This window comes from Amblyraja radiata, chromosome 1 (assembly GCF_010909765.2).
Source record: "Amblyraja radiata isolate CabotCenter1 chromosome 1, sAmbRad1.1.pri, whole genome shotgun sequence".
In the NCBI taxonomy this organism is placed as follows: domain Eukaryota; kingdom Metazoa; phylum Chordata; class Chondrichthyes; order Rajiformes; family Rajidae; genus Amblyraja; species Amblyraja radiata.
The window spans coordinates 45,077,448-45,102,694 of NC_045956.1; the positions used below are offsets into that span (position 1 = coordinate 45,077,448).

General features: G+C 42.9%; 2 protein-coding genes across 3 annotated transcripts in view; one reads left to right on the plus strand and one right to left on the minus strand.

Moving 5' to 3' along the window:
* c1h4orf33 (chromosome 1 C4orf33 homolog) overlaps window positions 1-8,095 on the minus strand; it is a 44,640-nt gene extending 36,545 nt beyond the window's left edge. The window contains exon 1 of the mRNA XM_033020842.1: window positions 7,655-8,095. The gene's annotated coding sequence lies outside the window, so the exon portion shown is untranslated. The remainder of the gene's footprint in view (window positions 1-7,654) is intronic.
* The window catches only part of sclt1 (sodium channel and clathrin linker 1), a 62,207-nt gene continuing 44,823 nt past the window's right edge, over window positions 7,864-25,247 (plus strand). Inside the window, exons 1-7 of one of the 2 annotated variants that reach the window (XM_033020813.1) lie at window positions 7,864-8,046; window positions 16,139-16,236; window positions 21,866-21,933; window positions 23,123-23,175; window positions 24,132-24,204; window positions 24,303-24,358; window positions 25,061-25,196. In XM_033020813.1, the coding sequence (XP_032876704.1) occupies window positions 16,200-16,236; window positions 21,866-21,933; window positions 23,123-23,175; window positions 24,132-24,204; window positions 24,303-24,358; window positions 25,061-25,196 (423 nt within the window). In that variant the 5' untranslated portion in view covers window positions 7,864-8,046; window positions 16,139-16,199. The remainder of the gene's footprint in view (window positions 8,047-16,138; window positions 16,237-21,865; window positions 21,934-23,122; window positions 23,176-24,131; window positions 24,205-24,302; window positions 24,359-25,060; window positions 25,197-25,247) is intronic. The other variant, XM_033020821.1, reaches the window with a different exon arrangement.

A 25,247-nucleotide genomic window follows, 5' to 3' on the forward strand; every position in this document is an offset into this window, starting at 1 on the left:
TAAGCAAAGAGTAGAACGGGTCCTTTGATGACACAAAACTGGGTGGCAGTGTGAACTGTGAAGAGGATGTTAGGAGGTTGCAGAGTTACTTGGACAGGTTGAGGGAGTGGGCAGATGCGTGGCAGATGCAGTATAATATAGATAAATGTGAGGTTATCCACTTTGGCGGCAAAAACAAGGGGGCAGATAATTATTTCAATGGGGTTAGGTTAGGTAAGGGGGAGGTACAGCGAGACCTGGGTGTCCTCGTACACCAGTCACTGAAAGTTGGCGTGCAGGTATAGCAGGCAGTGAAGAAAGCTAATGGAATGTTGGCCTTCGTAACAAGAGGATTTCAGGATAGCAGCAAAGAGGTTCTTCTGCAGTTGTATAGGGCGAGTCCAGAACCAGGGGCCACAGTCATAGAACAAAGGGGAGGTCATTTAAGACTGAGGTGAGAAAAAACATTTTCACCCAGAGAGTTGTGAATTTGTGGAATTCCCTGCCACAGAGGGCAGTGGAGGCCAAATGGATTTAAGAGAAAGTTAGATAGAGCTCTTGGTGCTAGTGGAATCAAGGGATATGGGGAGAAGGCGGATTGATTGGGGACGATCAGCCATGATCACAATGAATGGCGGTGCTGGCTCGAAGGGCCGAATGGCCTCCTCTTGTACCTATTTTCTATGTTTCTATCAGTCTGTGCCTAGACTGGCTGGCGCCAATCAAACCCTGTAAAGTTCAGCTGACAAGGGTTACGCAATTCTGACAAGTGCAGGGATCCTCCATTCTATGGTGTTTTTGGGGGCCAAGGAAAGAGCGTTCACGTCGCGGCCCTGTTTCAACCAATCTTTTCCACCACCACGCACAAGAAGCGCAAGACAGACACCATTGTGCAGATGCCGAGAAGTGTGTTCAGCTCTGGCTGAACAACTTCTAATCTTGTGTGTGGACTCGATAAGAAGAAGATGGTGTTTTTAATTGAGCCAATATTAACATATGCAACTTGTCATGTAGTTCTATTTTATAACAGCATCTCCAGGATAATGGGTGGCACAGTCAAATCAACTGACCCAATGTGATACTCAAGCAAAAAGGCTAATTTACAACATTAAAAAGACCAGGGTTGAATCTAAAGCCTGGTTATCCATTCAGCAAGATAATAGCTGATGCTTGCCCCAAACTCTTTTCCTGTCTCATCCACATAACCCTCAATTCCAACAAAAAATAAATTGAAAATCTACTGCCTTTATGGAACTCCAGAGTATAATACCACTTTCATCACCTGGTGTCAGGCAAATAGACAACATGGCCCAGTCACCAGTGTTGACTGAGCGTGATCAGACTCAGTTTTTGGAATATTGGTATGGAGATTATGACATGTGACATGGATTTGACTGACCGTAGATTACGTAGAAAGGCAATTTTGGATTTAGTGTTATGTAATGAACCAGTTTTGATAAGGGAACTCAGGGTAAAGGAACCATTAGAAGGTGGCGACCACAATATGATAAGTTTTGTCGGTGGGGGCGCTGCAAGCCGGCGCCCTGTCAGCAGCGTGTCCGTTTTTTTCTACTTTTTTTTGTTTTTTTAGTATGTTTTAAAGTATGTTTTTAATGTTCCTCTGTGTGTCTTGTGTGGGGGGTGGTGTGGTGGGGTGAGGGGGAAACCGCTTCGGTCGCCTCCTCCACGGAGAGGCGACTTTTTCCAGGTCGCCTCCCCCGTGGCCTAACAACGAGGATCGGGCGGCCTTTCCCGGAGACGTGCCCTGGGCTTCAGCGGCGGGCGCAGTGTGGACTCTCGGCGTGGAGCAGGCGAGCCCTCGCTGGGGCTCGCCGGAGGGGAGCGCACCGTTTCGCTGGCCCGCGGCAGCCGGCAGCCTGAAGCCGCGGTCTGCAGAGCTCCAGCTGGCGCGGCGTCTACAACCCGGGATCCCTCGTGGGGGATCCGGGGGAAGAAGAAGCTCCGAATGCCAGCCCGTGGCCAACTTCTACCGCGGGCCCGGCGTGAACTTACCATCACCCCTAGAGGGGAGCTTCGACCGACGGCCCTGTAGTCTGCGGTGCTTCTGGCTGCGGCGCGGCGGGGACCGCCGGCCTGCGGCCTACACCATCCTGAAGCCGCGGTCTCCGGTGGGGAAGAGCCGACTATGGACTGGCTCTGGACTCTGGTCCCGACCACGGGGGGAATGGAGGAGGACTGACCAAATGTTGTGCCTTCCACCACAGTGATGAATGCTGTGGTGGATGTTTGTGTCAAATTTTTATTGTGTATTGTGTGTTCTTTCTCATTGTATCGCTGCTGACATATTCATTTCACTTGCACTTTATGTGCAATGTGACGAATAAACCCGTATTGTATTGTATTGTATTGTTTTAATCATCATATTGTGGTCGCTACCTTTTAATCTTAATTTTAAGTTTTAATCTACAATTTGAGAGGGAGAAGGTGATATCGGATGTGTCGGTATTGCAGCTGTGCAAAAGGGACTACAGAGGCATGAGGGAGGAGCTGGCCAAAGTTGACTGGAAAGAAACCCTAGCAAGGATGATGGTGGAACAGCAATGGTAGGAATGGCTGACAAGGGAAGTCAAGGACAGTATAAAGCTAAAAGAGAAGGCATATAACATAGCAAAGATTAGTGGGAAGCCAGAGGATTGGGAGGCATTTAAAGAACAGAGGGTAACTAAAAATACAATACGGGTAGAAAAGATGAAATACGAAGGTAAGCTAGCCAATGATATAAAAGAGGAGAGCAAGAGTTTCTTCAGTTATATAAAAAGCAAGAAAGAGGCAAGAGTGGACGTTGGACCACTGGAGAATGATCCAGGAGAAGTGATAATGGGGAATAAAGAAATGACAGAGGAGTTGAATAACTTTTTTGCTTCAGTCTTCACAGTGGAAGACACCAGCAACGTGCCTGAAATTCAAGAGTCAGGGGTGGAAATTAGTGGAGTGTTTATTACTTGGGAGAAAGTTCTTGGGAAGCTGAAAGGAGTGAATGTGGATAAGTCACCTGGGCCGGGTCGACTGCACCCTAGAGTTCAGAAAGAGATGTCTTTAGAGATTGTGGAGGCATTGATAGTGATATTTCAGGAATCACTAGAGTCAGTAGTGGTGCCAAATGATTGGAAAAGGTTACGGAGTACTTAAAAGTTCACGATAAAATATGCCAAAGTCAGCAAGGCTTTGTGAAGGAGAGGTCTTACTTGACAAATTTGCTGGAATTCTTTGAAGAAGTAAATAGCAGGACATACAAAGGACAGTCAGTAGATGTTGTTTACTTAGATTTTCAGAAACCCTTTGATTAGGTGCCACACGCTAGGCTACTTAGGAAGATGAGAGCCCATGGTATCAAAGGACAGGTATTAGCATGAATAGCAGGTTGGCTGATGGCAGAAGACAAAGGGTGGCAAGAAATCGTTTTTTTTCTGGTTGGCTGACAGTAACTAGTGGAGTTTCACAAGGGTCGGTGCTGGGGCCACTACTCTTCATGTTGTATATTAATGATTTGGACGAGGAGATTGAAGGCTTTGTGGCAAAGTTTGCGGATGATACGAATATAGGTGGAGGGTAGCCTAGAGAAAGCAGGGGCAATGCAAAAAGACTTGGACAGGTTGGGAGAATGGCAGAGCAGTGGCAGATGGTATAAAGTGTAGCAAAGTGTGGAGTCATGCATTTTGGTCGTACGAATAAAGGCATAGACTATTTTCTAAATGGGGTGAGAATCCAGAAATCGGAGGTGCAAAAGGACTTGGGAGTGCTGATGCAGGATTCCCAAAAAGTTAATCTGCAAGTCGAATCATTAGTAAACAAAGCAAGCTCAATGCTAGCATTTATTTCAAGAGGGCTTGTACACAAAAATGTTATGTTGATGCTCTATAAGGCGCTGGTAAGGCGGCATTTGGAATATTGTGAGCAATTTTGGGCACCATATCTGAGGAAGGATGTGCTGGCTCTGGAGAGGGTCCAGAGGAGGTTTACAAGAATGATCGCAGGAATGAGTAGGTTGACCTATGATGAGCGTTTGTCAGCACTGGGCCTGTACTCGCTGGAGATTAGAAGAATGAGGGGGGACCTCAGTAAAACATACAGAATAGTGAAAGGCTTGGATAGAGTGGATGTGGAGACGACGTTTCCACTAGTGTCTGGAGAGTCTAGGACAAGAGGTCATAGCCTCAGAATTAAATGACATTCTTTTAGGAAGGAAATGAGGAGAAAGAAAGTGGTGAATCAGTGGAATTCTTTGCCACAGAAGGCTGTGGAGGCTCAGTTGATATTTTTAAGGCAGAGATAGTTAGATTCTTGATTAGTACAGGTGTCAGAGATTATGGGGAGAAGGCAGGAGAATGAGGTTAGGAGGGAGAGATAGACCAGCCATGATTCAATGGCCTAATTCTCAATGGCGAATGGCCTAATTCTATTCCTATTCCTATTCCTTATGATTTGTTAATGTACTACAGGCAAAGAAAGACTAAGAAAGGCTAATAAAATTTGTGAAGGACAAATAGTTTTTAGTTACAAGGTTGCCAAAGAGTTCTGTTATGCTGCTGCAAGTAAGAATTTCATTGTTCTGTTTTGGCATTTCTGATAATAAAACACTCGACTCTCTATGTGTGCCAGGTGCTGAGCTCAACAGACAAAAAAAAGTTTTACATCTTGACTTCTATATTATTAATCTTCATGTTGGCTAGTACTTCATGTTAACCACAGCTGTCAAGTATTATTTTTCTAAATAGGTCGGATTTTAGAGATTTTAGAAATGACATTTGGAATCAGTGATATGCCAGACTATAAAATAATTTGACAATCCTTGGCTTTTTATCACGTGCGTTCTATCACATGATTACAATGGATGGAAGTAAGTCTGATTTTATTTAGTCAACTTTGCAACGTTTTGAATGAACTATTTAGCAGGATCCTTCAAAACCACATAACTTTTCAAAGTATTTTATTTATAAATTCATGACATAACTTGTGTTAAAATACTTTATTTAGCATCCATTCGATTCTGAAAAGTAAGATGAGGGAGGGCGAATCATTTTGAAAGTATACACAAGCATGAGGCAAGACCATTGGTTGTGGTGAAAAGGGCCACTATAACATTTGTTTGGTTCATGAAATCATGAAAAGACTTAACGCCCACTCTCCTGAAATCTTCCCACCTTTTAACCACAGAAGTCAAGTACAATACCAACTAACAGAGACTGTCCTCTTATACAAAGCTGTATGGGATGAACCTCAACAATGTCCAATGACCCTCACCAGATTTTGTGGCAAGTGAACCTTCTAGAAAGAACACATATAACAGTCTCATCTCCAGCACAGTGTCCTCACGGGCCTCGTGTAGAGATTTTGGCTGTGAATGAAAGATCTGACCGGGAGGTCCCTTCTCACCATCAGACAAGTAAGGCCATGCCGTTTCTTTGAAATTTCAGGTGAAAAAGCATCATGTTAAGTGACTATGCCAGTTTGTTCTGGGTACAATTCAACAAAATCCATCATTCTGCCTGGCTTTGAGGACTTTTCACACAGTTCACAACCTGACTAAAGCGGTCAATAATGTTATTTTATATATATTTTTCATTGAGGGAGACGTCACACCAAATGGTTCAACCTAAAAGAACATCACACCGAACAAAGCCGCACCCATCCTTCACAACAGGACACAGATAAACCTCAGCACCTAGTGGCATTTGGTGTTTGCATGCCCGGGATTATGTACAACTTCAAAATAGCCACACACAAAAGCAATCATCAAAGGTAGAACCACTATGAGTGACAACAGAACACTACTGACCACCCCTTGTACTATCATGGACTTATTTATTTTTCTAATTGTGTTTCGCACTAATGTCTTGGACACACAAGGAACTGTCGATACTGGAATCTTGAGCAAAACACAAAATGCTAGAGTAACCCAGTGGGTCAGGCAGCATCTTTGGAGGGAATGGACTTTGTCCACCCAGTGTGTCAATCAAACCCCGTTCACCTACTATCCACCTATCACAGGCTTTATCCTATCTTTGCCTCTTCTCCAGCTCCCTACCCCACACAGACCTTCAATCAGTCTGAAACAGGGTTCTGAACAGGAACATCACCTATCGTGTTCTTCGGTGATGCTGCCCGTCCTGCTGAGTTACTCCAGCACATTGTGTTGCACTAATGTCCCGTCTTTTTAAACGTCTTGCAGAATTGTGTGTAATTTCCGTGATGCTGTTGTTGCAAGACTTTCGTTGTACCTGTACCTCACTGTACTTGTACACATGGCAAGCAGGGTCTCGACCCGAAACGTCACCCATTCTAGGTATTTTACAATACTTACCTTCAGCGGCGCTGCAATTCTGCCACTGGCCGTGTGCGCGATTTTGGCGCGTTTGAGGGGGGGGGGGGCGGGGTTAAAACGCGGTTTTTTTCCGACCTGGTCCTGGATTATATTTGTTGGAGTGCAAGATGTTGCTAAAGAATCGTTCCTACGGCCATTCTGTGTGTTTTTTTTTTTAAATTCGCCCGACAAGTTAATCGCTGGAGTCATTTTAAAATCAGCTTCTGAAGCCGTCAATGCCGACAATTATGTAGGGGACAGGTAAAAGAAAGTAGTTTATTTTTATGTATAAAAGTGTTTCTTAAGATGCATTTAATTCATATTTTAAGTTGCGAAACGATGATTTTTCCCCCCGAAGAACCGGCAGTGTATTTGCTGCCGATATGGGGACTAAAATCACCGCAATCTCAGCGTTCCAAATGGTCCCGTTCCAGAAAAACCCACAGGCAAGTTGATTTAAATGGCCATTAATTTACAGGTATTAAACATTAAATTCCTTCCATTTGGCCCATAAACCCATGACAATGAGATTTAAAAATCATGTTATATTCTGAATTCTTGTGTGACTGTTATTTGGACACTTAGGCTATTTAAAAATGTTAATCTATTCTTAAGAAATGGATAGATGTTTAGATCTAGTAATTGAATTTTGTAATTAGCTACAATTAGGTAACCAACTAATTATATGCTTTAATTTCAAGTCATCTAAGTAAGATTGTTTCATATTTGTTTCAGAATGTTTCAATCTATAATAACTGAAAAAAAATTCAGTTCTCTTAATTTTTAATAAAGTTATAGGCTTTTGACTGTCCTCGATCACAGCTTTTGTTAAGTCAATGAAAAAGCAATAGGGAACAAGATGCTTATTTCCGAGTATGAAAATGGCCATAACTTTTTTAATACTGAAGATATGAAAGTGAATTAGGTGTCAAATTAAACTTCTTTGCATGCTTTATCGGATGGGATAAATTACAGACTTGATTTTTAAAATGTTGTAACATTGCTACAAGCAGGGTCTCGACCCGAAACGTCACCCATTCCTCCTCTCCAAAGATGTTGCCTGTCCCGCTGAGTTACTCCAGCACGTTGTGTCTATCTTCGGAATAAACGCGACTAGTTACTTCCTCCCTATTCTATTTGGAGACTTGTTGTAAACAGTTTTGCTGCAGGCAGTGGCAGAGTGTGGGCTGCACCTGAAGGGTGGACGAGGGAGCGCTGTTGCTGTTCCTGCTGCATCCAAGCTCACACCAGCCAAAGGGCCCCGTAAACACCCCCATTCAAAGTTTCCCTCCACCATATATAACAACATAAAAACCCACACGCCAAGCTCTACATACGACTACAACTACTTACAGCTCCGAAATGCTCAATCGTTTCGAAGCTCTCTTGTGGTTTCCCGGGCACTTTGCAGTAAACGTGAGGTTGTCAGAAGAGGAACAGTAAACACGACCAAAGATACTCTATGATCTTTGAACACGAGCGAGTGGCGAGACAGGCGCCAGCAATCTGCAGCGGGCGGAACTGTAGTTGTGGCTCTGGTTGCCCAGCCGGACGCTTCGGAGCGGTGGCAGCGCTGGGCCGGGCGGCGGGGTTTTAAATCTCCGAAGGGCAGCGGCCGTTGAGTGCGGGCCGGGCCGGGCGGGCGGACGGGCCGGTGTCGCTGGGCGGTGCGGAGTGAGGGAGTCAGTGCGGCTGGAGGAGGAGCAGGAGCGGATCGCTGTGGTCGGGTCGGTCCCGCTCCGCAGGTCGGTGGCCGTTATTTTCCCCGGCGCGCGTTGTTCGGTTTCCAGGGCGACCGCGGCCCCCGGGCGTCATCCATCCACCCGGCTCCCCGGCTCGCGGTCGGGCAGCTGCTCCCCTTGCTGCAAAACCAACTGCATTCACTGCAGGGTGCTACCAATGATGCACCTTACTTAAAGTGTACAGTGATTTTTTTTTTTTAAACGGCGTGAGCAGCAAAGAAAATATACTGCAAACACGTTGCACAGCAAACGGTGCTGGAGTAATTCAGTGGATCTCCATAAGATAGATGCAAAATGCTGGAATAACTCAGCGGGCCAGGCAGTCTGTGCCGCTGATATCACCAGCATTTTATGTCTATCGCCTATCCATGTTCTCCAGGGATGCTGCCTAACCCGCTGTTACTTCTGCATTTTGTGTATTTTTTTTTTTCGTAAACCAGCATCGGCAGTTGCTTATGTCTACAATGTAAATGCAGTGGAGGCTAATTCTCTGGATGCTTTCAAGAGAGAATTAGATAGAGCTCTTAAAGATAGCGGAGTCAGGGGATATGGCGAGAGGACAGTAACTGATTGTGGATGATCAGCCATGATCATGGTAGTGCTGGCTCAAAGGGCCGAATGGTCTACTCCTGCACCTATTGTCTATTGTCATTTCATCTTAAAGGTTTCAACCGTTTGATTTAAAGAAGATGTGTTTTAATATTTGGTATATTAAAAGGAGAAAATGTTGCGGATTTGAGGTTGTGGGGGAAACAGGCAGGAAAGCAGCGTTGACTAAGATAAGGCAAGCTATGAACAAGCAACAAACATCAGAAGGAACTCCGCAAGCTAAGCAGGGTCTGCTGGGGGAAATGGACAGAGGACCTTTTAGAAAGGTCTTGATCCAAACGTTATCTGTCCATTTCCCTCCACAGATGCTGCCTGGCCTATTGAGTTCCTTTTGAGTAGCTTTTTTTTGCGCTCAAGATTTCAACATCTGCAGAGCTTTGTCTCCAAGGCAAGTTATGATCTTATTGAATGATGGCATAGACTGGAGGGAGCAAGTAAAATATCATAGGTACATAAAAAAGCTGGAGAAACTCAGCGGGTGCAGCAGCATCTATGGAGCGAAGGAAATAGGCAACGTTTTGGGCCGAAACCCTTCTTCAGTAAAATATCATGTTTTGTAGTTGAGAATTTTTGTCAAAATTGTGGTAAATATAAAAATGTGATGTCAGCCATCAGCATTGGTTAAATCAAAGGGTAAATTCATTGTTTGTTGTTCTTTATTATCTCCATTGGCCGAGAATGGATGCTCAGTCATCAAATGTCATTACATGATTGCTTGAAACAATGGTATAAATAATTGTCAGGTAATTCAATGGAAATGTATTGGGTAATATAAAATATTTTATGATGGTAAGGAATAATGAAATGTGTGCTTAATTTTGAGCTATTAAAGATTTATGCCTCAAATATAATTATAGGGGTCACAGTTTAAGGATAAGAGGGAAGTCTTTTAGGACCGAGATGAGAAAATCATTTTTTACACAGAGAGTGGTGAATCTGTGGAATTCTCTGCCACAGAAGGTAGTTGAGGCCAGTTCATTGGCTATATTTAAGAGGGAGTTAGATGTGGCCCTTGTGGCTAAGGGGATCAGGGGGTATGGAGAGAAGGCAGAGATGGGATACTGAGTTGGATGATCAGCCATGATCATATCGAATGGCGGTGCAGGCTCGAAGGGCCGAATGGCCTACTCCTGCATCTATTTTCTATATAGCTTTCTTTTATTTTCCGAATGCTGGCATGCATTTATTTTCAGTGGTAGACAAAAAAGCTGGAGTAACTCAATGGGTGAGGCAGCATCTGTGGAGCGAAGGAATAGGCGACGTTTCGGGTCGAGACCCTTCTTCAGATTGATGTCGGGGGGAGGGGCGGGAAAAAGAAAGGAACAGGCGGAGACAGTAAGCTGTGGGAAAGCAGGGAAGGGGAAGGGAAGGAGGGAGAAAGCAAGGACTGCCTGAAATCGGAGAAGTCAATGTTCATACCGCTCGGTGTAAACTACCCAAGCAAAATATGAGGTGCTGTTCTTCCAATTCGGGACTTAGTGTTAAATAGTTTTTCACTAAGAATGCCCTGATTCAAATGGTGTAATCTTAATTTGTAAGGTCAAATTTCAATCCATATTAATAAGAAAATTGTTGAAAAATACAATATATGGAGATCTGAATGATCCAGTGCTCCATCATTGCATTCATTGGACCAGTTTCAATAAGATGACTGGCCGACTGCCTTGGACATGTGCAGTAAATAGTGCACCAAAGTGTTTACTTTATGAATCATAGCAACATTTAAAAAAAATTCCACAGCAACCAAAACAAGCACAGTTAGGCGTCATCAGGAAATGCTATTGCTTTGTGAAACTTAAAACAAAAGTTAAAAAAGCACTTTGGGCAGTTTTCAATTAGTGCTCATATATTAATTTCTACCTTGCATTATAATAACTTGAGTCAGATTCTGCATATTTGTTCTCAATGGTCCTGAATGTAGTTACAAATTTACTAATTTTGGGCCGTCTGTATAATTTTAAATCATAGTATGAATTACCTAATCTAAAATGTTTTGAAAAGATCTATGAACTTGATAACTAACACTACAGAATGCCACTATATAATTACCTCTGGTCACCAAAACCAGAATGAAATCAAAAACTGCAGTTGTTGGAAATCCGCAATAGAATAGAGAACATAGAACAGTACTGCTCAAGAACAGGCCCTTTGGCCCATAATGTCTATGCCAAACACGATGCCACATTAAACAAATTCTACCTGCTTTGTAATTCATATTCTTCCATACCCTGCATATTCATGTGCCTGTCAATAGACAATAGGTGCAGGAGTAGGCCATTTGGCCCTTCGAGCCAGCACCGCCATTCAATGTGATCATGGCTGATCATCCCAAATCTGTACCCCGTTCCTGCCTGCTCCCCATATCCCCTGACTCCGCTATTTTTAAGCCCTATCTAGCTCTTTCTTGAAAGCATCCAGAGAACCTGCCTCCACTGCCCTCTGAGGCAGGGAATTCCACAGACTCACCACTCTCTGTAAGAAAAAGTTTTCCTCGTCTCCGTTCTAAATGGCTTACTCCTTATTCTTAAACTGTGGCCCCTGGTTCTGGACTGCCCCAACATCGGGAACATGTTTCCTGCCTCCAGTGTGTCCAAACCTTTAACAATCTTATATTTTTCAATAAGATATCCTCTCATCCTTCTAAACTCCAGAGTGTACAAGCCCAGCTGCTCCATTCTCTCAGCATATGACAGTCCCGCCATCCTGGGAATTAACCTTGTAAACCTACACTGCACTCCCTCAGTAGCAAGAATGTCCTTCCTCAAATTAGGGGACCAAAACTGCACACAATACTCCAGGTGTGGTCTCACTAGGGCTCTGTACAACTGCAGAAGGACCTCTTTGCTCCTATATTCGATTCCTCTTGTTATAAAGGCCAACATGCCATTCGCTTTCTTCACTGCCTGCTGTACCTGCATGCTTACTTTCATAGATTGATGTACAAGGACCCCCAGATCCCATTGTACTTCCCCTTTTCCCAATGACGTCATTTAGATAGTAATCTGCCTTCCTGTTTTTGCTACCAAAGTGGATAACCTCACATTTATCCGCATTAAACTTCATCTGCCATGCATCTGCCCACTCCCCCAACCTGTCCAAGTCACCCTGCATTCTCATAGCATCCTCCTCACAGTTCACACTGCCACCCAGCTTTGTGTCATCTGCAAATTTGCTAATGTTACTTTGAATCCCTTCATCCAAATCATTGATGTATATTGTAAATAGCTGCGGTCCCAGCACCGAGCCTTGCGGTACCCCACTAGTCACTGCCTGCCATTCTGAAAGTGACCCGTTAATCCCTACTCTTTGTTTCCTGTCTGCCAACCACTTCTCTATCCATGTCAGCACTCTACCCCCAATACCATGTGCCCTAATTTTGCCCACTAATCTCCTTATCAAATGGGACCTTATCAAATGCTTTCTGAAAGTCCAGGTACACTACATCCACTGGCTCTCCCTTGTCCATTTTCCTAGTTACATCTTCAAAAAATTCCAGAAGATTAGTCAAGCATGATTTCCCCTTCGTAAAACCATGCTGACTCGGACCAATCCTGTTACTGCTATCCAAATGTGCGGCTATCTCATCTTTTATCATTGACTCCAGCAACTTCCCCACCACCGATGTCAGGCTAACTGGTCTATAATTCCCCGTTTTCTCTCTCCCGCCTTTCTTAAAAAGTGGGATAACATTAGCTACCCTCCAATCCACAGGAACTGATCCTGAGTCTATAGAACATTGGAAAATTATCACCAATGCATCCATGATTTCTAGAGCCACTTCCTTAAGTACCCTGGGATGCAGACCATCAGGCCCTGGGGATTTATCAGCCTTCAGTCCCATCAGTCTATCCAACACCATTCCCTGCCTAATGTGGATTTCCGTCAGTTCCTCTATCAAAAAACTTTCAAAAGCCAATATTGTATCTGCTTCCACCACCATGTCTGGTAGTGCCTTTCCAGGCAGCTACAGTACTACTCTCTGGTTTTAAAAAAACCTGCCTTGCAAATCTCCATTTTAAACTTTCTCCCTCTGATGAAGCTGTGCACTCTAGTATTTGGCATTTCGATCCTGTGGGAAAGGTTCTGACTGCACCCTATCAGATCTCCCCTCAATCTCTTCTCTGGCATTCCAGAGGAAAACAATCTAAATTTGTCCAATCTCCCTTTATAGCTAACACTCTCTAATCCAGACAGGATCCTGGTAAACGTTTTCTCCACCATCTCCAAAACCTCCATCCTTCCTGTAATAAGGTTACCAAAACTACACATAATACTCCAAATGCAGCTTCATGAATATTTTGTAAAGCTCCATGACTTCCTCACTCTTAACATTTACCTTTATTACTCCATCTAGTTATGTTGCCACTTTCAGGGAACTATGAACTTTTGACCCCAAGATCCTTCTGCAGCAATGCTGTTTAACAGAAAATGCTGAATATATTCAGCAGGTCAGAAAGCGTATGTGGAAAGGGATGCTGAGTTAATATTAGATTTGTTTTAAATATGCTGTCCCTGCATCTTAAAACCATGCACTTTTTAGCGAAATTGACTCATGAGGCTTTATCAATTATTATGTTTATATATAACTACATGCTTTTGTCAATGCTTCTTGCAATTTCATTATAAAGGCTTGTCAGGTAAATATTTTGTTTGACAAATCTATGCAGTGTGTTATTAATAAATCCAATATTTCCAAGTAATAATTTTGTCCAGCAGTTATGTCCTTTAAAGATGCCAACCAATTTTAATAGAATGACAAAACAATAGTTACTGGGTTTGTCCATTATCCCGTTGTTTTGAATATTTATAACTCTTTGATTTCCATCATTAAGGACTGAAAAGTTGCAACTAGAGTCAATCTGCCATTTCAAATTTATGTTTCTCAGTAACTTAAAACATGTAACAGTGACATAGGATGAGTTTTTACTCACTATCTACTTCTAAAGCAATCTTTATATACCTTCTTTACTAAAATATTGACTGCAATTTCCATTGCAGACAGATGTAAAGTACTCCTTCAGTACCCCATTACTTCTTGATCATTGCTGACACTGGTTATATTCCCCCTTTTCCCTTACTTATCGGTCTCATTTCTGTCCTTGTTTTAGTTAGGTCCTCATTGTTGGTTTACAATCATAATACCATGTTGCAATTTGGTTCTGTTCACATAGAAAATACATGGGTTGCCCAACTTCCTTCTGCTATGCAATTGGCCCTTGAAGCCTTCTTTGCACTATTTTTCCGGACACATCTATATCTTGTAGTTTTTATACTCATTAGGTTGTGGCACTAAGAATAACACAAATTACCAACTTTTTCAGGTTTGCCCTTTAGCCGGCTCCTAAAAGTGTAATTTAAGGTACAAACAAGGAACTGCAGATGCTGGCTTACAAAAGGGACACCAACTGCTGGAATAACTCAGCGGGTCAGGCGGCATCTCTGGCAGATATGGACAGGTGACATTTCAGGTCGGGTCGTATGTCTGAAGAAGGGTCCCGACCTGAAACGTCACCTATCCATGTCCTCCAGAGATGCTGCCTGACCCGCTGAGTTACTCCAGCATATTGTGTCTTTTACTCTGTAATTCAAAATCTATTTTAACACCATAGATTTTGGGTATACGAGAGATACAAGAATCTTCAGATGCTGGAATCTTATTAAAAAAATATGAATTTTGAATGTTTTCCCAGTAATTTGATGTAAACCTCTGGAAAGTGACCATGTTAAACATTTCTCTCAGAAATGTATAATTTGAACATATTGTAAATATATTAAAGTTTTATTACTCGTATTGAATTGTCTCTGCAGTGAAATGACATTCTTAAACCATGACATTCTTAGACCTTCTTTTAAGGTCTGACATCTGGAAACTTTGATTCCAGTGCATTTCCAGTAGAGGGAGTTGTAGACTCTTTGTTGTAACATGTAATCAAAAATAGACAAGCAGAAATTAGCACTGAATGCATAATTACTTTGCTACATTTGGTGGAGATGAATTTCAGATGTATAGATTTTACTAAATTGCAGTTTAAAAGAAGTAATTGATGAGGAAAAAATGTAGTGTTATGACTGAATCCATTTCTTTGAAGCTAATAGTTATAAACAGACTTAATGGTGCCAATTGTCAAATTGAAACAAACTTTTTTTTTGCGAGAAGCTACATTTCAGGAAGAAGTATTTCTAATTGCTGAAGGTTCATAATCAGAGGACATAACTTTAAGCTCAATAGAATCAGAGATCATAGAAAATATAATGAGTGGTAGGATTTGGGATGAATTATCTGTAGGTCAGGTCAAAGGGCGTGACACAGAGTAGCTCAATCTTTCTGTTGTACAAGGCAGCTTCCGGCATACAATAGTAACACACGCAACACGTACGTTCTTACCTGTTAAAAACTGCCAAAAATGGTCAATTTTTGCGCTGTAAAAAATTGTGGAAATAGGGGTAACGGTGAGAGAAAACCTCCAAAATCACTGACTTGCGAAAGAGCAGCGTGCCGGCAGATTGAGGGCAAGTCCCGGCCCACGACTGCCCAGGGCTGGAGAGTGACTGAGTGCTCTGAACCCGAGCACCAAGGTGTAAGCGACCAAAGGAGCGCATCCCTCGGGACAGCCCCCACTCACCCCCGGGGTCAGCGCTGTAGGGCCATGGCCGCCCTCCGCCCCGTCTCCCCACTGTGCGGCCGCACTGTCATGGGCTGTGGGTCGGCAGCGCGCACACACACGGGGCCAGATGGAGCGGGGCCGCGGCTCCGGGCAGCGGACACACGGGGACGATAACCCGGCAACGTCCCAGTCAGCTGCGGCAGAGTTGAGGACTGTCTGGTCCCTCCGCCCACCCAGTGTCACTGACCGCGCTGCACCGGTACCAACACCCCCACACCGGGGTGATTCACCGACCCCCGGACCCCGACCCACACACGGGGTAATTCACCACCCCCACCCACACACAGGGTGATTTACCCCCCCCGATCCCCACACACGGGGTGATTCACCCTCCCCCGGACCCTGATCCCCACACGGGGTGATTCACCCCCCTGGACCTCGACCCACACACGAGGTGATTCACCCCCCCCCCCCCCCCCCGACCCACACACCGGGTGAAGTTCACCCCCTCGACCCACACACCGGGTGAATTTCCCCCCCCATCCCCACCGCCAGTCAGCATGGAGTCCGGATGTCGGGACAGAAGACGGGCCCGCTCTCCATAGTAAGTGCTTACCTGATGTTGTACTCCAGAAGGCGTTGCGTGGCAACAGTACGGGTCACGGGTCGTGACCTCGACTGCCATGTAACCTCCCTATAGATGATTTTAAAAGAGAATTGGATAAATGTGAATGGAAAAATACTGCCAGAGATATCAGAGGGAGTGAAAGGACAGCTAACACTCAATGTGATGAATATTTTGTTTTAGTCCTATATTTATCAATCGTGAAAAACCTATAGGTACTCTTATTTTCAATTTTGAAACCTTATATCTTTTTCAGACTTCAGCTGGAGACACCCACGGTTTGCGTCTTTGGTTTGCGATTTAAAAAATCCAAGAGCATGGATACTCCTGAAGTAGACTTTCTGAGAGATCAAGGTAAATTTTGCTTAGCAGTGGAGTAATGTTCAGAGCTGTTTGTGATGTTTACTTAAGTGCGAAAAGAACATCAAGCTTAAGGCACAGTTTCTAATTGAAAAAAAATAAATGGAACTAAAGTTACTAAGCAAATCATTTGTGAAGACATACATGTTTATATTTTAATTAATATTTCAGACCTTCCATAAGATCATAGAACAGTACAGCACAAGAATGGGCCTTTCGGCCCACAATGTTTGTGCCCATCGTGTTGCCTAGCTGAACTGATCCTATCTGCCTGCAAGTGATCTATATAGCTCCATTCCCTGCAAACCTACGTACCTATCTAAAAGCTTCTTAAACGCCAGTATTTTATTAGCCTCCACCATCACCCCTGGCAATGAAGGGACTGGTTTCCAGAGGGCTAGTATGCAAATTGTGCGCCAAATGGATTCTTGGGCTGGCGTCTCAGTCAATCAAGCCTGTTGTGCTGGCAACTCACTCACTCACGGCTGGTGGGCTGGTAGTTGACTCACGGCTAATCCATGAAATTCTATTTCAAGCAGGGTATAAGGCCACCAAATTCAAGTGCAGTTTCTTATCCCTTCTAGCAGGGTGCAAGGCCACCAAATTCAAGTGCAGTTTCATACCATTTGAAGTAGGGTGCAAAGCCACTAAAGACAGCAAGTCGTGACCTCTCCCTCCCTCCATCTTGCAGAGACTGAGCCACACCCACATTTCCGGGTTTTATAACCCCTCCCCCCCCCCCACCGGAAAAGGTGTGGCTTTCATGGAGTGATTGACAGGAGAGAGATTCTCAACATTTAAAAAAAAACTAATAACACTTTTATTTTTCATTAATGGGAAGAATTCTCTGCATCTGCTCAGCGGAGGGGGACTGAGTAAGATGGCCAAAAATCACAGCCGTAAGTGGTAGCGTTTTATCTAAAATTAATATACAGTGCAAATAGGAAGTAAGTGCATTTACAGTAGTGCCTTTTAACTTCAAGCCAAAGCACCCAAGCCACCATTTGCAGTAAGTAGTGCCTTTCAACTTCATGCCACCATTTGCAGTGCCTTTCAACTTAAAGCCAAAACACCCAAGCCACCATTTGCAGTAAGTAATGCATTTTAACGTCAAGCCATTGCACCCAAGCCACCATCTGCAGTAAGTAGTGCCTTTCAACTTCAAGCCACACCCAAGCCACCATTTGCAGTAAATAGTGCCTTTCAACTTCAAGCCAAAGCAACAAAGCCACCATTTGCAGTAATAGTGCCTTTCAACTTCAAGCCAAAGCTCCCAAGCCACCATTTGCAGTAAGTAGTGCCTTTCAACTTCAAGCCAAAGCAACCAATCCACTATTTGCAGTAAGTAGTGCCTTTCAACTTCATGCCACCATTTGCAGTAAGTGGTGTCTTTCAACTTCAAGCCACACCTGCCATCATTTGCAGGAAGTAGTGCCTTTCAACTTCAAAGCTCCCAAGCCACCATTTGCAGTAATAGTGCCTTTCAACTTCAAGCCAAAGCTCCCAAGCCACCATTTGCAGTAAGTAGTGCCTTTCAACTTCAAACCAAAGCTCCCAAGCCACCATTTGCAGTAAGTAGTGCCTTTCAACTTCATGCCACAATTTGCAGTAAGTGGTGTCTTTCAACTTCAAGCCACACCCAAGCCACCATTTGCAGTAAGTAGTGCCTTTCAACTTCAAGCCAAAGCAACCAAGCCACCATTTGCAGTAATAGTGCCTTTCAACTTCATGCCACCATTTGCAGTAAGTGGTGTCTTTCAACTTCAAGCCACACCCAAGCCACCATTTGCAGTAAGTAGTGCCTTTCAACTTCAAGCCAAAGCAACCAAGCCACCATTTGCAGTAATAGTGCCTTTCAACTTCAAGCCAAAGCAACCAATCCACCATTTGCAGTAAGTAGTGCCTTTCAACTTCATGCCACCATTTGCAGTAAGTGGTGTCTTTCAACTTCAAGCCACACCCAAGCCACCATTTGCAGTAAGTAGTGCCTTTCAACTTCAAGCCAAAGCAACCCAGCCACCATTTGCAGTAAGTAGTGCCTTTCAACTTCAAGCCAAAGCTCCCAAGCCACCATTTGCAGTAAGTAGTGCCTTTCAACTGCATGCCACCATTTGCAGTAAGTAGTGCCTTTCAATTTCAAGACACACCCAAGCCAACCAGGGAGGGGAAGGAGGGGGGCTTTCTGGAGCGCTAGTATGAACCATTTTAGAACCAATAGACATTTTTTTTGCAAGCTTTAGAACCAATAGACATTTTTTTTGCAAGCTTTAGAACCAATAGACATTTTTTTGCCGGCTTTAGAACCAATAGACATATTTTTGCCAGCTTTAGAACCAATAGACATATTTTGCCAGCTTTAGAACCAATAGACATATTTTGCCAGCTTTAGAACCAATAGACATATTTTTGCCAGCTTTAGAACCAATAGACACATTTTTGCCAGCTTTAGAACCAATAGACACATTTTTGCCAGCTTTAGGGCCAATAGACACATTTTTGCCAGCTTTAGAACCAATAGACACATTTTTGCCAGCTTTAGAACCAATAGACACATTTTTGCCAGCTTTAGAGCCAATAGACACATTTCTGCCAGCTTTAGAACCAATAGACACATTTCTGCCAGCTTTAGAACCAATAGACACACTTCTGCCAGCTTTCGAACCAATAGACACATTTTTGCCAGCTTTCGAACCAATAGACACATTTTTGCCAGCTTTCGAACCAATAGACACATTTTTGCCAGCTTTCGAACCAATAGACACATTTTTGCCAGCTTTCGAACCAATAGACACATTTTTGCCAGCTTTCGAACCAATAGACACATTTCTGCCAGCTTTAGAACCAATAGAAACATTTCTGCCAGCTTTAGAACCAATAGACACATTTCTGCCAGCTTTAGAACCAATAGACACATTTCTGCCAGCTTTAGAACCAATTGACACATTTCTGCCAGCTTTAGAACCAATAGACACATTTCTGCCAGCTTTAGAACCAATAGACACATTTCTGCCAGCTTTCGAACCAATAGAAACATTTCTGCCAGCTTTCGAACCAATAGACACATTTTTGCCAGCTTTCGAACCAATAGATACATTTTTGCCAGCTTTCGAACCAATAGACACATTTTTGCCAGCTTTCGAACCAATAGACGACTTTTTGCCAGCTTTCGAACCAATAGACGACTTTTTGCCAGCTTTCGAACCAATAGACGACTTTTTGCCCGCTTTCGAACCAATAGACGACTTTTTGCCAGCTTTCGAACCAATAGACGACTTTTTGCCAGCTTTCGAACCAATAGACGACTTTTTGCCAGCTTTCGAACCAATAGACGACTTTTTGCCAGCTTTCGAACCAATAGACGACTTTTTGCCAGCTTTCGAACCAATAGACGACTTTTTGCCAGCTTTCGAACCAATAGACACTTTTTGCCAGCTGTCGAACCAAGTCATTTTTTTTGGAAGCTTTAGAACCAATAGACACATTCTGCAAGCATTTTAGAACCACTAAGGGCACTTACATTTGAGTAGACATGTGTTCAGTGTTATTCACAGCTCAGAGAAACGTGACCCTCTGCCTTCCTCCATCTTGAAGAGACTGTGTGGCACACCACTTCCTGGTTTTATAGTCCCTCCCCCCTGCCGCCAGCGGGGGCAGCAGAGAGAATGGGGAATTTTGTAAAAACATTAATATCTCTGTCATTTTTAATCGACGGGAAAAATCCTCGGCACACATGCGGCAGAGGGGGGCTCTGAGCAAGGTGGCCAAAAATGACGGCCGTAGGTAGCGGCGTTCTCTCGGAAATCGCAGCACAGATGGCCAAAACCGGTCAAGAACAGACTTTTAGTAATATAGATAGATGAATGAAAGATATGCAAAAAAGTAACAATAAAGGAGAAAGGCTAGACGTTCCCTCTAGTTTGTCCTCTATGAGTACCGCCATGACCTTCTTGATTCGCAAAGCAACTCTTTTACCCCCTTCTCTATTCCGTCTGAAATATCGAAACCCAGGTATGTTGAGCTGCCAGTCGTGTCCCTCTCTCAACCGAGATTCCGTAATTGCCACAACATCATAATTCCAAGTACTGATCCACTCTCTAAATGTATTGGCTTTACCCACAATACTCCTTGCATTCAAATAAACATACTACAGCCCTTCATTATCCCCATAGCCATGAACCTCTCCCTGCCTTTTCTTCCTTTGAGACTTGATTGTTTTACCCTCTTTTATCAGCCATTTCTTTAGCTGACCTGGTGCTCTGGTTCCCACTCCTCCTGCATTTCTAATTTTGAGGAGGTTAAGCATTAAAGGTAAATTCTAATGGGTAAATAGACTAACTGGATATTACCAGCAGATAGGAAAATAATTTTAAAACATTATATTTCTTTTTATAAACAGATTTGTTTTTTGAGGATATTTTTCTGAGTAGATTTACTATTTTTTAGAGTTTCTTCTGACCAATCTAATTTCATAGGGGTACATCTATGGTGGTTAAGATGAACCAGTGAATGGTGCGTAGCCAAGTGGATAGAGATCGGACAGCATGTCATGCAAACTGATATGAAATGTGCTTGCTATACAATCACAATCAGTTTTATTCGTCACTTGCACATAAAGTGCATGTGAAATGAATTTGTCAGCAGCGGTACAATGATAAAGAACACACAAAAACACAATAGAAATTTAATACAAACATCCACCACAGCATTCATCACTGTGGTGGAAGGCACAACATTTGGCCAGTCCTCCTCCATTTTCCCCCGTGGTCGGGACCTCAACCCTCCGCAGCCACTGCTGCGGGCGTCCAGATGAGTAGACGAGGTAAAAGTCCAGGTAAGTCCTGAATTGGTGCTTCCCTACCGGAGACCGCGGCTTCAGGTTGGTGTAGGCCGCAGGCCGGCGGTCAAAGATTTAAAGTTCCCGCCGCGCCGCAGCCAGAAGCACCGCAGACTGCAGGGCCGGCGGTCGAAGCTCCCCTCCTGATTTAACTCCCCGCCGCGCCCGCAGTAGAAGTAGGACGCGGGCCAGCAGTCGGAGCTCTTCTCCTCCCGGGTCCCCAACGAGGGATCCCAGGACGCCGCGCCGGCTGGAGCTCTGCAGTCCGCGGCTTCAGGCTGCCGCAGGCCAGCGAACAGAGTTAAATGAAGCAGCACAACTTTGTTTGCTGAACTGCTTCGTGTCTCCAGAGGAGGGATTGACGACAACAGCTTACGGTGTAATGTAGAACTGTGTTTATGTTTCATATGATCCTTCTCCCTCTCCTCCACAAAATCCTTTTATTCCTTTTTCTTGGTGTACCAACCTGAGTTTCCCTTAAATCTATCTATACTATGTTCAGTCCATAATCCTATGGTAGTTAGCTCCGCATTCTCGCCTCTGTAGGCGATGAGGTTTTTTCTGAATTCCATATTGGATTTATTAGTAAAATGCCTTATAGTTAAAATTCGTAGATCCTATTCCCCATCTTCATAAAGTTAGAAAACTTTTCTCACAGGGATTTCACAACTATAAACTGCATTTGACATCTCGTTCATTGCATTTTAATAGGAGGATGCTGTTTTGCTGAACATAGAATAAAAAATGGAATTTTGAATGTTGTATTGTGTTCAATTTTATCTCTTACAGTGCAACGGTTAAATGCTGTGCTCGCTCAGTACCAAGCAATGCAGCTGCCCAGCTCTGCTATTAATGAGGTACAGTGTCGTCCAAAAATTATTATATTTTCCAAATGTTTTCTTATAGCTTTACATGTTGTAGCTGAATCATACATTATGGATGAGAAAAAATGCATGTGGAGTCGGGCATTTACTTTCAGAACAAACTCTTTATTGGCCAACTTGGGATACACAGGTCTCAGGACAGATGCTCTCATGTCCTAGAATGGATGCTCTTGGATACAAAGCATACATTGCTTTTTATTCTACCCCTTCCTTACATTACCCCACCCTTGGAGTCTGAGGAGTGGTGGCTAGGCTGTATCCAGGCAAGGGTTCACTTAAGGTCACTTTATTTGCAACAAGTCACGGAGACTGGTATAATCCAGTTTCAACCAGGTTTCAATAAAGCCCCTCACCCAGGCTTGAGGATCATCTTACATCTTAGGCTGGTCTGCCTTTGTCCACTGTCCACTTTAACCCAACGTCTGCCTTGATCCATTATGTACCTTTGCATACAGTCAGACAGAATTTTTACTCTGTTCATCTGAAGAGAGTTAATTTTAGTTTCTAATTTGCAACCTTTAACCACAAGTGTGTTCTGTTTAACCTTCAGAACTCCATATTCCTTTGAGTGAAATCAGCAAACTGAGACACAGCTTAAGCTCAGTGGATAGCATAGTGCCATAGAGTTAGATAGAGCTCTAGGGGCTAGCGGAATCAAGGGATATGGGGAGAAGGCAGGCACGGATTACTGATTGTGGATGATCAGCCATAGTCACAATGAATGGCGGTGCTGGCTCGAAGGGCCAAATGGCCTCGTCCTGCACCTATTTTCTATGTTTCTATGGCACAACCAGTCAAAATTGTTGTCTGACAGCTCGAACAACTAGGGTTTAATCCAGAGCTCTGGTGCTACCTGTGCGAAATTCAACCATTCTCCCTGTGGCTGGTAAACTAGTTTAGGATGAGTATAAATGGGTCTTTGATGGTTGGGTAGGACCCAATAGGTCAAAGGGCTTGTTTACGTGCTGTATCTCTATGAGCTTAAGTTCGGAAGAATTGGCTGAGTAAAGGTTGATTTATAATAAACAAATCTGCTATTATTTTTCAATCAGAAATTGATCTTATTTAAATCAAAACTGGGATTTCTGGGGAAGGCTTGTTATATGATAGAAAAGATGCTTTGAAAAGGTTGCATATTAGTTGTTTTTTTCTGTTGATTTAGGTGAAGCATTTAAAAGAGCATGATCCTCCAGCACCTTGGCTCATGGACAAATGGTAAGGGTCACCTTGCTAAATTTTGTTGATAATTATGTTCACTTTAGTGTCACTCACATAGGTTCGTACAGCTTGCCCATGCTGACGAAGATGCAGATCTACACTAATCCCACTTCCCCATATTTGGATTGTATCCCTCTAAACCTTTCCTATCCACGTACCTGTCCAAATATCTTTTAAATGTTGTTAAAGTACCTGCCTCAAGAACCTTTCGTTCCATATACCCATACATATACCAATGTATGCTGTGTGAACATGTTTTTCAAACTTTAATTATCTGAATTGAAAATGATAAATGTTGAGTGATTCAGATTTTTTTTTTGTATAATAAGATCAAAAGGTAAAAGTGTTTGTTTCATACTCTCGTTAATTTGAGTAATGTGGTCATTTCCATTGCCTTGCTGTTAAACCTACTCACGACTGATATGTGATGCAGAGATAATGTACAGATAAAAAGAACAGAGCTTTTAAATGAAAGGGAAACATTGTATTAAAGCCTTCAGAACTGCCAACACATTGAGTAGTTTTTAGAGATAGTGTGGAAACAGGCCCTTCAGCCCATGGAGTCAGCGCCAACCAGTGATCCTTGTACACTAGCACTATCCTACACTATGAACAATTTACAAATTTACCACAGCCAATTAACCTACAAACTTGTACGTCTTTGGAGTGTCTGAGGAAATCGGAGCACCCGGGGGAAAAAAAAGTTCACGGAGAGAACGTACAAACTCCATATAGCCAACGTCCATAGTCAGGATCGAACCGGGGTCTCTGGCGCCGTAGGGCAGGAACTCTACCGCTGTACCACCGTATCGTCATAGTACAATCCTCATAATTTATATTAAGTAAAAGAATGTTGATTAAGTTTCATGATTTATATTATTTGAAGTTGCTGAATTTCTCTAAGTATATCATTTTTATTTTTTTTTAATTGAATTTCCTTTCTTCTCTGACAGCCTTATGGCACCTCTCATAGCAGAGTATGACAAACAGTTGCAAAAAGTGAATGAGCAGTTGAATTGTCACCAGGTAACCTACAACTTGCATTGCTTTATAATTTGAAGATTTTTTTTTAAGTTTATACATCTTCCTTCCAGCAACACATTCTCTTTTACATTTTAACATAGATTTATATGAATGAGATCAAATTAAAGCTTGAAGTTGTTGTAAGAGAAAATGAAAGGTGAGATTACCCAACTTTTTAGTTTAGAATTATTGGCAAGTTAAATATAGTTGGACTTTAAATTGTGCTGTAAAATTATCTTGGCATTATTGATTTGCTTTATCTAAGAATTTGTGAGATGAGATAAATGCATTGTTTGATCCCCAAGACACAGATTTCAACAAACACAGGCTGGTCAGACCACATTTTCAGTTGTAATTCTTCCCTTCAAACACAAACAAATTATCCAAGTGCTTGCATCCAGTCAATGACTGCCATTCAAAGAGTTTTGACATGAATTATCAGGTTTGAAAGCGAGAAGATCCATTTAATAGTTAAGGATATCTTGCTCGTGTTGCTGATGCGTTTCTAGCACTGTTCACAATTTGGCATTGTTCAAAAGCTGAAACCATTTTCTCATTCTCTAAACTGGACCTAATGTGCCACTTATTTACTCGGTATGTGGACGACATCAATCAACTCAGCATAAACTGTAGACTGAACGTCAGACCATCTAATTATTATATTGTTACCTGCAATTAATTCAGGGTAGTGCTCTTATCTACACAAATCATTAAGCACTATATTGTAGTGAATAGATCTGAGCTTAGACCTTTAGTTTTCTTGACTACAATTTCACTGTACAAAAACATTTCACATTTAAAGAAATAGTTAAGTAAGACACTACTTTCTAACTCATTCTCTAAATTGGCTCTGCTCCAGATTGCATGCAGAATTACAGGAGAGTGTTGAAAAACAATTGGAATCTCTACCTTCGAGTGCAAGAATTGGCGATGTTGACATTACAGAAGGAGCAGTGGTGAATAATCTGAAGGAGCAATTGCAACATGCTAAAAAAGTAAGCAATTAGGAACAAAGAGATGGACCAACTTAGCTTTCAAAAAAAGAA